Source organism: Dryobates pubescens, chromosome 5, assembly GCF_014839835.1.
Source record: "Dryobates pubescens isolate bDryPub1 chromosome 5, bDryPub1.pri, whole genome shotgun sequence".
In the NCBI taxonomy this organism is placed as follows: Eukaryota; Metazoa; Chordata; class Aves; order Piciformes; family Picidae; genus Dryobates; species Dryobates pubescens.
The window spans coordinates 4,289,638-4,301,812 of NC_071616.1; the positions used below are offsets into that span (position 1 = coordinate 4,289,638).

General features: G+C 45.0%; 1 protein-coding gene across 1 annotated transcript in view; it reads right to left on the bottom strand.

Annotated features, from left to right (window-relative positions):
• Positions 1–9,487, bottom strand: part of CSTPP1 (centriolar satellite-associated tubulin polyglutamylase complex regulator 1) — a 101,043-nt gene extending 91,556 nt beyond the window's left edge. Inside the window, exon 1 of the mRNA XM_054161461.1 lies at positions 9,344–9,487. Within this exon, the coding sequence (XP_054017436.1) occupies positions 9,344–9,389 (46 nt within the window). The 5' untranslated portion in view covers positions 9,390–9,487. The remainder of the gene's footprint in view (positions 1–9,343) is intronic.
• Positions 9,488–12,175: the final 2,688 nt, after the last annotated feature.

Consider the following 12,175-nt stretch of genomic DNA (forward strand, 5'->3'; position numbering starts at 1 on the left):
ACACCTCCATCCTAAACACGTATGCTACTGCGCCTTTGCAAGTAGTGTCGTGTCCTAAAAAGAGCAGGAGAAAACCCCGAGGGCGTATAGGAAAGGCAAGGGCTGCTCTTGCTCCTTGCCGATCTGCTTCAGACTTGGCAGCGTCAGCCCCGCACCAGCAACTGGCCAACCTCAGACCCACACTGACATTCTTCAGACCCTTTTAATTTGTGCTTAATATCCTGGTAAGCATCAGGCCCGCACCACTTGATACACAGCATGGCAGTCCCTTTCATCTCAGTGTGAGGCAGGTGGACTTCAAGAGAAGCCCGGAAATGATTATTCCCAGTGGATACGGCGATTAAAAGTATGTATGAACATTGATTGCTATCAGGGGATTTCTCTGCCTAAAACACTTTTCAGGACAATGGTAAAATTGGTTAAGTACACCCTGGAAAATACCTTGCAGCTGATAGCAAAATGGTGAGCCAAAGGTTCAAAGATATTATCTGGTACTAAGAGATAGAGGGCGTAGCTTAGTTTAATTATTTTAATGCAAAGGCATAGATTTAATTTATGGGAGTGATTAAAGAAAAATAGTTCTGCGCACCTGTGGCCCCTGAGGGAGGAATGAGCGCTGCAGCTCAGCCATAGGCTCAGAGTAACAGCAACTGGGTAAGTTTATTTCAGCCCATTCTTCTGCCCTCTTCATTATGCAGCCCATCTTATACTCTGAAACTCTCTTCCCAGGCCCCTCTTGAGCTGACAGCAGGACCACATTAAGCCAGGCACTAGCAGACAAGACTTCCACTCAGCCTGCAATAAACTCCTGCTCAAATGCAAAATAATTCTCAAAGCCTTGTGGGAAGTAGATACTGCTTTCATAGAATAGCCCCTATCAATGAAACATACTTTTGTTATTTTGCTTGTTTAAAGTCATTAACCTCTCCCCTGAAAGCCTATGGGAATAGACAGACATGGTCCCAGAGTGCTACACAGCACGGCATGGGTGACCTCTATACCAAACACCTCCAAATGTGTTCCTGAAAAGTAAACTAACTTTCAGCACAGAATTTCAGACATTCCTGTCACAATTTAAAAGGCCTACAAACATATAAGGGCCGTTACAGAAATACTGTTTTACTGTATTCAGCAAAGTTTTTTTGTTGCATGGCCTAAAGATCCTGCCAAAGAACCTTTCTCCCTGCTTCCCAAAAGGTAGGTAGAGGGGGTGGGGGAGGGAAGGAATTGGCAAGCCAAGAAACCGAGAGAAAATAACACTTGCAATCTCCTTGAGAAGTCTCTTTCCTTGGCTCTTGGGCTGCTCTGCTGTTTTCCAGGTAACTCAGCTCCCACTGCCAAACCAAATTCTAGCTCTGGCTTCCTGTTTGCTGGCTGCCCAGTTCCATGGAATGGTACAAGAAGTGTGTTTTATAACCCAATCAATCCTACCCTACACAGAAAAGTCATAGAATAAAATTTAATTTGTAGGCAGGTTCTAGCAGGCCAGAGAGGCAACAAAGTGCCAGGAGTCTGGTTATAGCAAAATAGTAGCTCCATAATTTATACAAATGGTACTTTCCATAACAAACACTGGAACCATACTGGAACATTTACTACATATGCAAGCAGAGTTAAAAGTCTGTGGAGTCCTGTGCAAAATAAATGAGATGATTCATACATTTTAATAGGTTTCTTGAAAATTCAGGGAGGTAATCATGTATTGGTATACATGTTGCTCATATTACTGCAATGTGAGTCTCAAAAACAAGGCAGCAAGCCCCAAATCAGAATGTAAGCCAAATACATTCATGCAAGTGTGTTATTACAGCTTGCTGTCTTCACTCCTTTTTCTTTCCAACAGAATTCCAGTATACTGCCACTTCCACACAGAAGGTATTAAAACAGGTCATCATCCTCAGCATTTATTTGTTTATGGCTTATTGCAACAAAGGGTCTGCTCTCCACTCACACTAAACTTTCCAATGCAACCCATTTTTGCTCAACTCTTCCCTGAAATCCCACAGAGCTGTCCCAAACAGTAAGTGTGCCTGCCACACTCACTTGGTAGGTGCTTGTCAGATTTAAGAGCTACCAGCTTTCACAGAAGGATCTGACACAGTAAGTTCACAGAGGAGTCTTTGGGCAGCCCATGACCTGATGTTAAGTAGATAAACTTGCACAGAACATCTTCATTCTTATCACCAAACCACTAACAGTGATGTTACGCTTTGAGACTCTGTGCAGTCAGTAGCGGTACGCACAGTGCAGCTCCTCCAAAGCTGGCTACTGTGGCTCTTAGGAGAGGGGCCTCTGATGAAATCCCACCATGTTCACATGCTCACATCCTACCACCACTCATGTGCCCAATTTTTGAAGTGAAGTTTGGAATTAATGCACTTTTGCCTCAACCAGATCTAGGCTCAGCGGTGGCTGTTCAATTCAAACATGACCAGAACATCATATGTATCTCCTCTAGTTTGCAAGCAAAAGGCAAACCAAGGATTATATCCACAGTCAAGCCAGTGTCCCCATCACTACAAATCATTACAACTAATTACATTTAGCCATAACTGCAACAAATTGTCATGCAAGTGTATGTAAAACAGGAAAAATAGTCCTTGTATAAGCCACTGAGTTTCAGTCTTTTTACAAGAAGAAACAATGCATTACTTCATGGGTTTGATTAGAGATCTTGTAACAACAAGCACTGACACTTGAAAAATCTTGAAGGTAAAGAAAAAAATTAAAGCAAATACCACCAACTGCATAAAACAGAATACATGCACTATAAGCACAAATTGGGAAAGAAGGAAACAGATCTTTCAGCAATGATATTGCATATATGTAGCATTTTTTATTATCAGCACTGCTCAGGAACAGAGAAGATTGAGACTTTGGAAGTGCCACAGTGCTGTTTGTGTCAGTTATGTGACGCCTACTGCAGCATCTATTTGCAATATAATCATCTGAACCACGCTCCTTTTGCACCTGAGTTTCCCAGTTTTAGGTCTTGGATGCCTCTCCTTAATGCTGCACTGATCAGAAGCTTCTCTTTCCGGCCAGTTTGCCTTTTCTAAAGGCAGAGGAGAAAAACTGAGGATCAGTATATCAGCACACTTCCCAAGAAGTGATGCTGCCTGTCATACTTCAAAGGAATAGCAAACATGGGATGGCCAAAAGATAGAGTAAAAATAGCAGCAGATGCTGCAAAGGAAGACGAAAGTGTGCCAAAGAACCTGGGGGTGGGGGGGAAAGTTTGATTGGAACAAATGGTATCAGGTAGTAAACATTTATCACATACCTTGTTCAAAGAAGTGTAGAGTCCTACAGTACAGGTCTTTATTATAAAATCAGCAGGGTACATTACTGCTTAACTCTTCTGGAACATGAACTGTCTACCAAAACAATTTGCATTGCACACACATAAGAAGGGGTTTGGTTGGGGTGTTTTTTTTTGGTGGCTGGTTCATTCCTGGCATAACTGAATATGTTGAAAAATTAGGAGTGGGAATTCCTGGATAATAAGAGCAGCTTTTATTCACTATTTGCCTTCTCCTCAACTGAAGTGCTGAAAAAACACAGTATTTGATACGATTAACATTATGATGCATTTCAGTTATCAGAAGCTCATGAGCATAACGAGCTCCAGCATATGTGGAATATTTCTGGCATTTTTTTAAACCCTGAAAGCATATAAAGTAAGAGCTAAAGAGCCTTTCAGAATGTATTCTAACTTGGAGCTTGACTAATGACACTACTGTATTATACACACTGCAAAGACACATTCACAATACCATAAAATCAATTTCATGCAAATAAGAATGATGCTAGAGGAGAATTAGTAAAGATACAGACTGCAAGAACAAAATCACAGTATCACAGTATCACTAAGGTTGGAAGAGACCTCGAGGATCAAGTCCAACCTGTCACCACAGACCTCATGACTAGACCATGGCACCAAGTGCCACATCCAATCCCCTCTTGAACACCTCCAGGGACGGTGACTCCACCACCTCCCTGGGCAGCACATTCCAATGGCTAACAACTCTCTGTGAATAACTTTCTCCTCACCTCCAGCCTAAACTTCCCCTGGCACAGCTTGAGACTGTGTCCCCTTGTTCTGGTGCTGGGTGCCTGGGAGAAGAGACCAACCCCCACCTGGCTACAACCACCTTTCAGGTAGTTGTAGAGGGCAATGAGGTCACCCCTGAGCCTCCTCTTCCCCAGCTCCCTCAGCCTCTCCTCACAGGGCTGTGCTCAAGGCCTCTCCCCAGCCTCATTGCCCTTCTCTGGACACCTTCAAGTGTCTCGATGTCCTTCCTAAACTGAAGGGCCCAGAACTGGACACAGGACTCAAGGTGTGGCCTAACCAATGCAGAGTCCAGGGGCACAATGACTTCCCTGCTCCTGCTGGCCACACTATTCCTAATGCCGGCCAGGATGCCATTGGCCTTCTTGGCCACCTGGGCACACTGCTGGCTCATGTTTAGGCGGCTTTCAATTGGCACCCCCAGGTCCCTCTCTGTTTGGGAGCTCTCCAGCCACACATCAACTCTGAAAGTTTCTCCAGCATTAGTGGTCTTACAGGATGCTCCTTTTAATCTTTTCAGATACCATGAGGGATTTACTCTCTTCAGATATCACTAAGGAATTGCCTGAGCAAGAGAAATATGTGAACAAAACAATCAGCCTAACAGCTCAATCATTCTACAGCTGTAGTTCCTTCTAGCTTTGCAGTTTCATAGTGTAATTTCCTAGTGACCCTAAAATTTGGGGTTTTTTTTAAGGGCAGAACATGTAATGATGTACAAGCAGACTTTGTCACACCAGAGCTAACACTATGATGTGAGACATGTGCTGTTACTCAGGAACACATGCTACGTAACAGACAACACAACTGCATTTTATTTCCTGTGTTCACAGTTGCAAAACCACTTTCAACAACAATAACAACAACAACTGTTTATTAATTGTAATGTGTAGTGAATGTAAACTTGACCATAACTGAAATTTTGTTTCAATCAATTAGCATATTAATCACAAAGCATGACATAGTTCTCTTTCAGTTTGCACACACACAGACATTCCAGCTTCTTATAATGCATTAGGTAGCTTAATGGTTCCCTCTTTACTCATACTCAAACACAGAAGGACTGTGTACCCTGGAACTCTACCTAGGCCAGGATCAGATTTCACCTGTTACCTTCCAAGGTGGAAGTTTGGGGATGAAACTTTCATCTTCTGGAGAAAATACCAGACTGAGTCTAACAAGACCCAAAATTAACTAACAATTCTACAAGCAAATTCTTATGTATCAGTGAGGAATGAATTAATCTTCTGTGTTACAGTTCTCCTATCTGTACAAGCATGAAATAAAAAAAAGAGCATGAAATAAAAAAGCAAAACTAAACTAAATTAAAAGGCATTCTCCTGTTTAGACCACAAGCTGCTTAAGCTTAACAAATACCTAGACTAAGAAGACACAGCTTCAGCTCAGCTGCCTGGATAACAACCTGGACTTTACAGCTTGGTATTTTTCTTAGGACTGTCCAGAAGAAGAGTAAGCCCTAGGTATCTGCAAAGTCTTTACACAACTGATGCTCTCTGACAGGAGGTTCTGTAAATGCACCAATAACATGAATCTTTCTAATTATGATGCCCAAGGCCTCTTACGAGAGAGGAGAGGAAACACAAACCATGTTTCTGGCACTCAATAACCCCATGCTTTACTGATAAGCCACTTCCCTAATAGAGTAGTTGTGTTCTTAGATGATTTATACTGGCAAAGGAAGAAGTGGAAGCACATCTTCAAGCTGGAAAGTAGAAGGGAGGAGAATCCAGAGAAAAAACAAAGTTCAGAAATTTGCAATAATCTTCTGCTTCTTCTCCATAGCAGAAAGGAGGGGGACAGAGAATGGGATACAATTTGAAGCTTCAGAAGACAGCTGCATGAGCAGAACAATACACTAAGTGCTTCATTGCCTGCTATAAATAACTGAGCAATCACCAGTTATTAAACCATAATGAGGAAGGCATGGAAAAGCATCCCAAATAGGCCTCATTTTGCCTACTGTAGTTCCAGTCTCATCCATCAAATGAGAAATACGTTTTCATCACTATCCCTGAACACTAAATATTGTTTATTCAGTGAAAATCATGGTTTAAAAAGTCCTGCTCGTTAGGTTATCTTCACTGGAGCCTTTCTGCCAACTCTGCCAACTTCTTTCCTACTCACTGAGTATCAGTCATCTCTTTTCCTTCTACTCATTGTCTCACAATTGCTGTAGCATAAACCACGTTGCCCTGGTTTTTATTTTCCAGGAACTCTGCTGTACCAAAGCTTTGCAATTGTTTTTTTTTTTATCTTAAGTGAATGCTTAATTCTCCCCCTGTTCACTTCTGCTTTAACTTTTGTTTCCTTCTTAGCATCCAAGCTGAACACAAAAGAATCATTTCAAATGCCTGGAGAAGAGGAGGCTCAGGGGTGACCTCATTGCCCTCTACAACTACCTGAAAGGTGGTTGTAGCCAGGAAGGGGTTGGTCTCTTCTCTCTAGCAACCAGCACCAGAACAAGAGGACACAGTCTCAAGCTGTGCCAGGGGAAGTTTAGGCTGGAGGTGAGGAGAAAGTTTTTCCACTGAGAGAGTAATTTGTCATTGGAATGTGCTGCCTAGGGAGGTGGTGGAGTCACCATCCCTGGAGGTGTTCAAGAGGAGATTGAACATGGCACTTGGTGCCATGGTGTAGTCATGAGGTCTGTGGTGACAGGTTGGACTCGATGATCCTCGAGGTCTCTTCCAACCTTAGTGATACTGTGAAATAGGAAGGAAAAAAGTAATGCAGCAAGTAATGTCATTTTGGCCACTTAGTTTGTTTGTCTGGGGGCTTTTCATACTGAAAAAGAAAAAGGGAGAAAAGAGATTGGGTGAAGCTTACCCATTCCAGGTCAGGATAGACATTGCCATCAGATCTGGGAGACTCAGAGAATAACTTATGTGGCAGCCTCAGGCAACAGAACTTGGGAATGAAATTACAGAAAGTGAAACTCACCACAATTGCTTACAATCCCACATCAGACAACTATATTAACAAGACTTTGAGGCACACAGTGGAATAAAACCAAAGAATGGTGATTTCAGAGTGCCAGGTCAACAGAGAAAACATAAAAGCATCTTATGAGAACATGTTGGGAGGTGTGTTTATTGGGGGGGGGGGGGGGGTGTTGTGTTTTGGGGGAGGGTTATTTGTTTGGGTTTTAACTACTTAGCTCCTGTCAATACAGAATTCATTCCATACGATTTGTGAGCAAGTTACAAAGATTTGTGGTAAGTTACAAAGTCTCACAAAGACAAAACCAATGCTATTGGAAGTATTCACAGCTAATAACAATGCCATCATGTTGCAGACACTTTTCCCCTCCTAACAGACAACAGATACTGAAACCTAAACAGAAGGACATACTAGGTGACAAACAGCACAGGCCCTTATATAAATTACTGCTCAACCTGACAGGCTCACACCTGTCTTCTGCTGACCCCAATGTCAGAATATTTTTGTAGGTTTCATGAAATGGAAAGGGAATGGTACAGAGATAAGAGAGAGATACTTTAAGAATGTTGTCAGAGCTGCTTGCACACCTCTTACATTTCTCAGCTTCAGATGTGAAACACACAACTAGTTTACTCTTACAACTGAAGAGTTTTTAGTCTGCTTCCTAGATTGTTTTGAGTGATTCAATCCTTACTGACAAGCTTCACACAAGCAAAAGTGCCTATATTTCATTAAAAACAATTAAATGAACCCAAACCCAAATTGGCTCATTAAAAGCAAGATATTTTGCAAGTTTCAGCCTAGAGCAACTCTGGAAAAGATACGAGTCTCCCTCTTAATGTGTAGGTTGAAAATGCTGATATAGCATGATAGAGTAGCACAAAACCAAAGGGTGTATCTACATGGCACACTGCAATACTGTTCTCAAATACCTGAACTAGCTCCAGAATTGAAATCAGCAATAAGAAGTTTAACAAAGTGAATCTTCTGAGAATTATGCCTAAGAGAGCCCTAACCAAATTCTCTTTTCTGCCCTGAGTTTCCTTAACACAGAACAGCATTGCAGTTACGTAGGTCCGCAGAAGGTACCCTAACAGCAGCCTAGGAGCAAAAGCACAAAGAGGCTGTTCCAAGACGAAGGAGATCACGCCTTTGGTTAAATACTTTAGTGGTATGATATGTGAAATAACAATTAAATCCCTCCTCATTGACACTATTGCTAGGCTAAGCAAACTAAAGTCTTTTAGTCTCCCCCCTGCAAGACAAAGCCATTTACTGGAAACCAGCAGCGTTTTTCTAGTCTTGGTCTATTTTGACTTACCAGAAATAGCAGTATCATAGTGTAACAAGTAGCACAAACCAATCCACGCCATTTCTGACCTCTCCTTTGCAAGAAAGCAGTAGATTATGTATACCTTTATAACAGTTATTACCAGACAGCCTCTTGGCCCCAAAAAATAATGGCTGAAGAGTTTAATCTCAAAAATACTGTCTTGAACACATAGCAAATGCTCACTACTGGTAATTCATCTCCTCTTCAGCTATTAAATAAAACCATATTGACTTTAGTCCATCCTAATTATTTTTATTTGACACAGTAACACCTAATCACTTTGCTCCTCAGTTTTCTGGAACGCTAACCAGCAACACAAATTGCCAGAGCCAGCCTAAAAGGATGTAGTCTGCATGGGAGCAGCTGCTTTAGAAGCTGAAAGATTTCCATTTTATGTGGGAAATATGACCAACATTATCTTATTTTGGAAGAAAAGCTGACACACCGTATTCCAACATAAGAACTGCACTCCTCCCCGGGTTGGGAAAGGAGCATAAAACAAGGCGGCTCGCACAGATCTGTGAGCACAACAAATGAGGTTACGGTCGCCATCGAGCGGCTTGATGCTGCTTGCTACTACTCACACCGTGCAAGAGACCGGGAAGGAGGCAGCAGCTCACCTCCCTCAGGCCGGTGCATTCACGGAGACCATCAGGGCATCAGAAAAGAGAGGATCTCGCAGCCCTCCCACCTCAGTGGAGCAGCCGGAGAAGCAGCGCCCGACAACGCCCACCTACAACCCCCCGGTGCTGCCCCTTCCCCAGTCAAGAAGGCAAACACAGAGGCCCGGTCCCGTCTGACCCAACCCAGGCCAGCTAGGGGCAAGCCCCAGGTCCTGAGGCCGCTCGTCCCTGTTCCCGGCAAGGCCAGGCCAGGCCGCAGCTCCCTCAACAGCCGCCAAGACCTCCCCATGCCAGACCACAGCACTCCCAGGGCGTGGGGCCCTCGGGGCTATGACCCGCCGCGCCGCTCCTCACCCAGGTACTCGAGCCCCGGCAGCGAAAGCCGTTCGGGACTCAGCATCCTGCCACAGCCGCTTCCTGCCAGCTTCCGTCCGTTTCCAAGGCGCCCGACGCTCCCAGCGCTGAGAGGCTGGCGCTGCTCGGCCGCTCGGCCCGGCTGGGAACACGCCCCCACGGTGCCAGGGTTCCGTGCCCAAGCCCGAGCAGGCAGGCGCGCTGCTGGCTCCAGCCCCCGCCCCACTCCCACCCGAGCGCGGCCACCGCGGCCTGCCGCAGCCAGCCCGCTCGGAACGCACAGGTCAGGGGCTGGGACGCCGTGAGCGACCTGGTGGGAAGGGGTCTCTGGAGTAGCGTGGTGACATGGCGGCCTGACTTCGAGGAAGGGGCTGTGGTCAAGAGAGTGGTGGGCGATAGCCTGGGCAGCAGGCTCTGGGGCCGAGGGCCACCTCAGGGGGAGAAGAGCTAGTGAAGGGATGAGCCACAGTGAAACCTGACGTGCGTGTGACATCGTCATGGTTAGATTTACATGACAGCACTGTGAGAACAGGCTGAGGGAGCTGGGCTTGTTTAGTCTGGAGAAGAGGAGGCTCAGGGGAGACCTCATTGCTGTCTACAGCTACCTGAAGGGAGGTTGTAGCCAGGTGGGGGTTGGTCTCTTCTCCCAGGCAACCAGCACCAGAACAAGAGGACACAGTCTCAAGCTGTGCCAGGGGAGGTTTAGGCTGGAGGTGAGGAGAAAGTTCTTCCCAGAAAGAGAGATTTGCCATTGAAATGTGCTGCCCAAGGAGGTGGTGGAGTCACCATCCCTGGAGGTGTTCAAGAGGGGATTGGGTGTGGCACTTGGTGCCATGGTTTAGTAGTCATGAGGTGTTGGGTGACAGGTTGGACTTGATGATCTTTGAGGTATTTTCCAACCTTATTGATTCTATGATTCTAAGGTGCCTAACACTGGGGGCTGTTGGGACTCCAGCTGTGTGGGAAATAGCCAGATTTGGAGGTGAATGGTAATGTTAATGAAGGACACTATAGCACCCTTGTGCCAGAGAGCAGAGACTGAACAGGGCGATGAAGGTGGTCACAGAATAACAGAATGATAGGGGTTGGAAGGGACCTCTGGAGATCATTTAGTCCATCTCCTGTGTTAACACAGCTACCCTAGATGACATTGTGCAGGAGCATGGCCAGGTGGGTTTGGAAAGTCTCCAGGGAAGTAGACTCTACAAGCTCTGTGGGCAGCCTGTTCCAGTGCTCCATCACCCTCAAAGTAGCATAGTTTTCCTTATATGTAAGTGAAATCTCCTGTGCTCTGTTTTGTACCTGTTGCACCTTGTTCTATCACTGAGCATCACTGAAAACAGCCAAGTCCTATCCTCATGAACTCCACCCATTAGATAGTTATAAATACTGATAAGGTCCTCTCTCAGTCCTCTCTTTTCCAGGCTCCAGAGCCCATGGTCTCTCAGCCTCTGCTCCTCTAATTTGCTGCAGTCCTCTAATGATCTTTGTGGCCCTGTCAGTTTGTGCATAGCCTAAAACCACCACACAGTTTTATAGTTGCATCCTTCTGTCTGTACCACTCCTCTATTGTTTTTTGCAACCCTTGTTCTTGGGATAGGGAGGCATGGGGAGCACAGAGAATTGTCATTTGTTCAGGTGAAAGCAGAAACTGGAAGAAAAGTCTTAGGACACCAAGGCTCCTTTAGTTCCTCTCTGTGAGCTTCTCTGGGAATGGCCTTTGTCCCAAGGATGCAGAAGAGGCAGATGGGCCCCTCAGTTTAAGAAGGATGTTGAGACTCTTGAAAGTGTCCAGAGAGGGGCAATGAGGCTGGGAAGAAGCCTTGAACACAAGCCCTATGAGGAGAGGCTGAGGGAGCTGGGGTTGTTTAGCCCAGAGAAGAGGAGGCTCAGAGGAGACCTTATTGCTGTCTCAAACTACCTGAAGGGAGGTTGTAGCCAGGAGGGGGTCGGTCTCTTCTCCCAGGCAATCAGCACCAGAACAAGAGGACACAGTCTCAAGCTGCACCAGGGGAAGTTTAGGTTCAAGGTGAGGAGAAAGTTCTTCACAGAGAGTTGTTAGCCATTGGAATGGGCTGCCCAGGGAGGTGGTGGAGTCACCGTCCCTGGAGATGTTCAAGAGGGGACTGAATGTGGCACTTGGTGCCCTGGTTTAGTAGTCATGAGGTGTTGGGTGACAGGTTGGACTTGATGATCCTTGAGGTCTTTTCCAACCTTATGGATTCTATGAATCTATGTATCTTCAGATGGCTAGAAGCAGGCCTGCTGGGCTCTTTCCCCCTATAAATTGATAAGGAATTATGTGATAATTTCTTGCCTCACCATTTGAAAAAATCCCCTCGCAGGATTTAATCCTGGGAGCTAAAAAACAAACAAGAAAACAAAGAGAAAAGGACTGGGAGGGTTTTCTATGTTTTTACTGACAAATGCAGAAAATCCAGAAATTATATAAACCACATTTTCAGGGTCACCTGAACTGGCTGTCCCTCCCCACTAGTATGGCTTTTGCTCTGCAGCCCCAGCATAGTACACAAGATTTAGCAGTGACCTTGGTCTGCATGCCATTCCTTGGCACTAACTAGAAATATCGAGCATTATCACTTCTAGAAGCAGACAGTGTCTGTGAAAATAAGCCATTAACATAAGGAAGTGCAGTTACTTAGAAGAGACTGAGATGAAAAGTAATGTCAGCAAACAGAATTTGTTCTAACTAAAGACATAGATACAACCATTGTAGAATACAATGACAGAGAATGATTCTGAGGACAGGATTTCAGCAGAATTCAGAAAGGGAGTAGGTATTTCCAGGCAGAATGAGAAAACACAGGACTG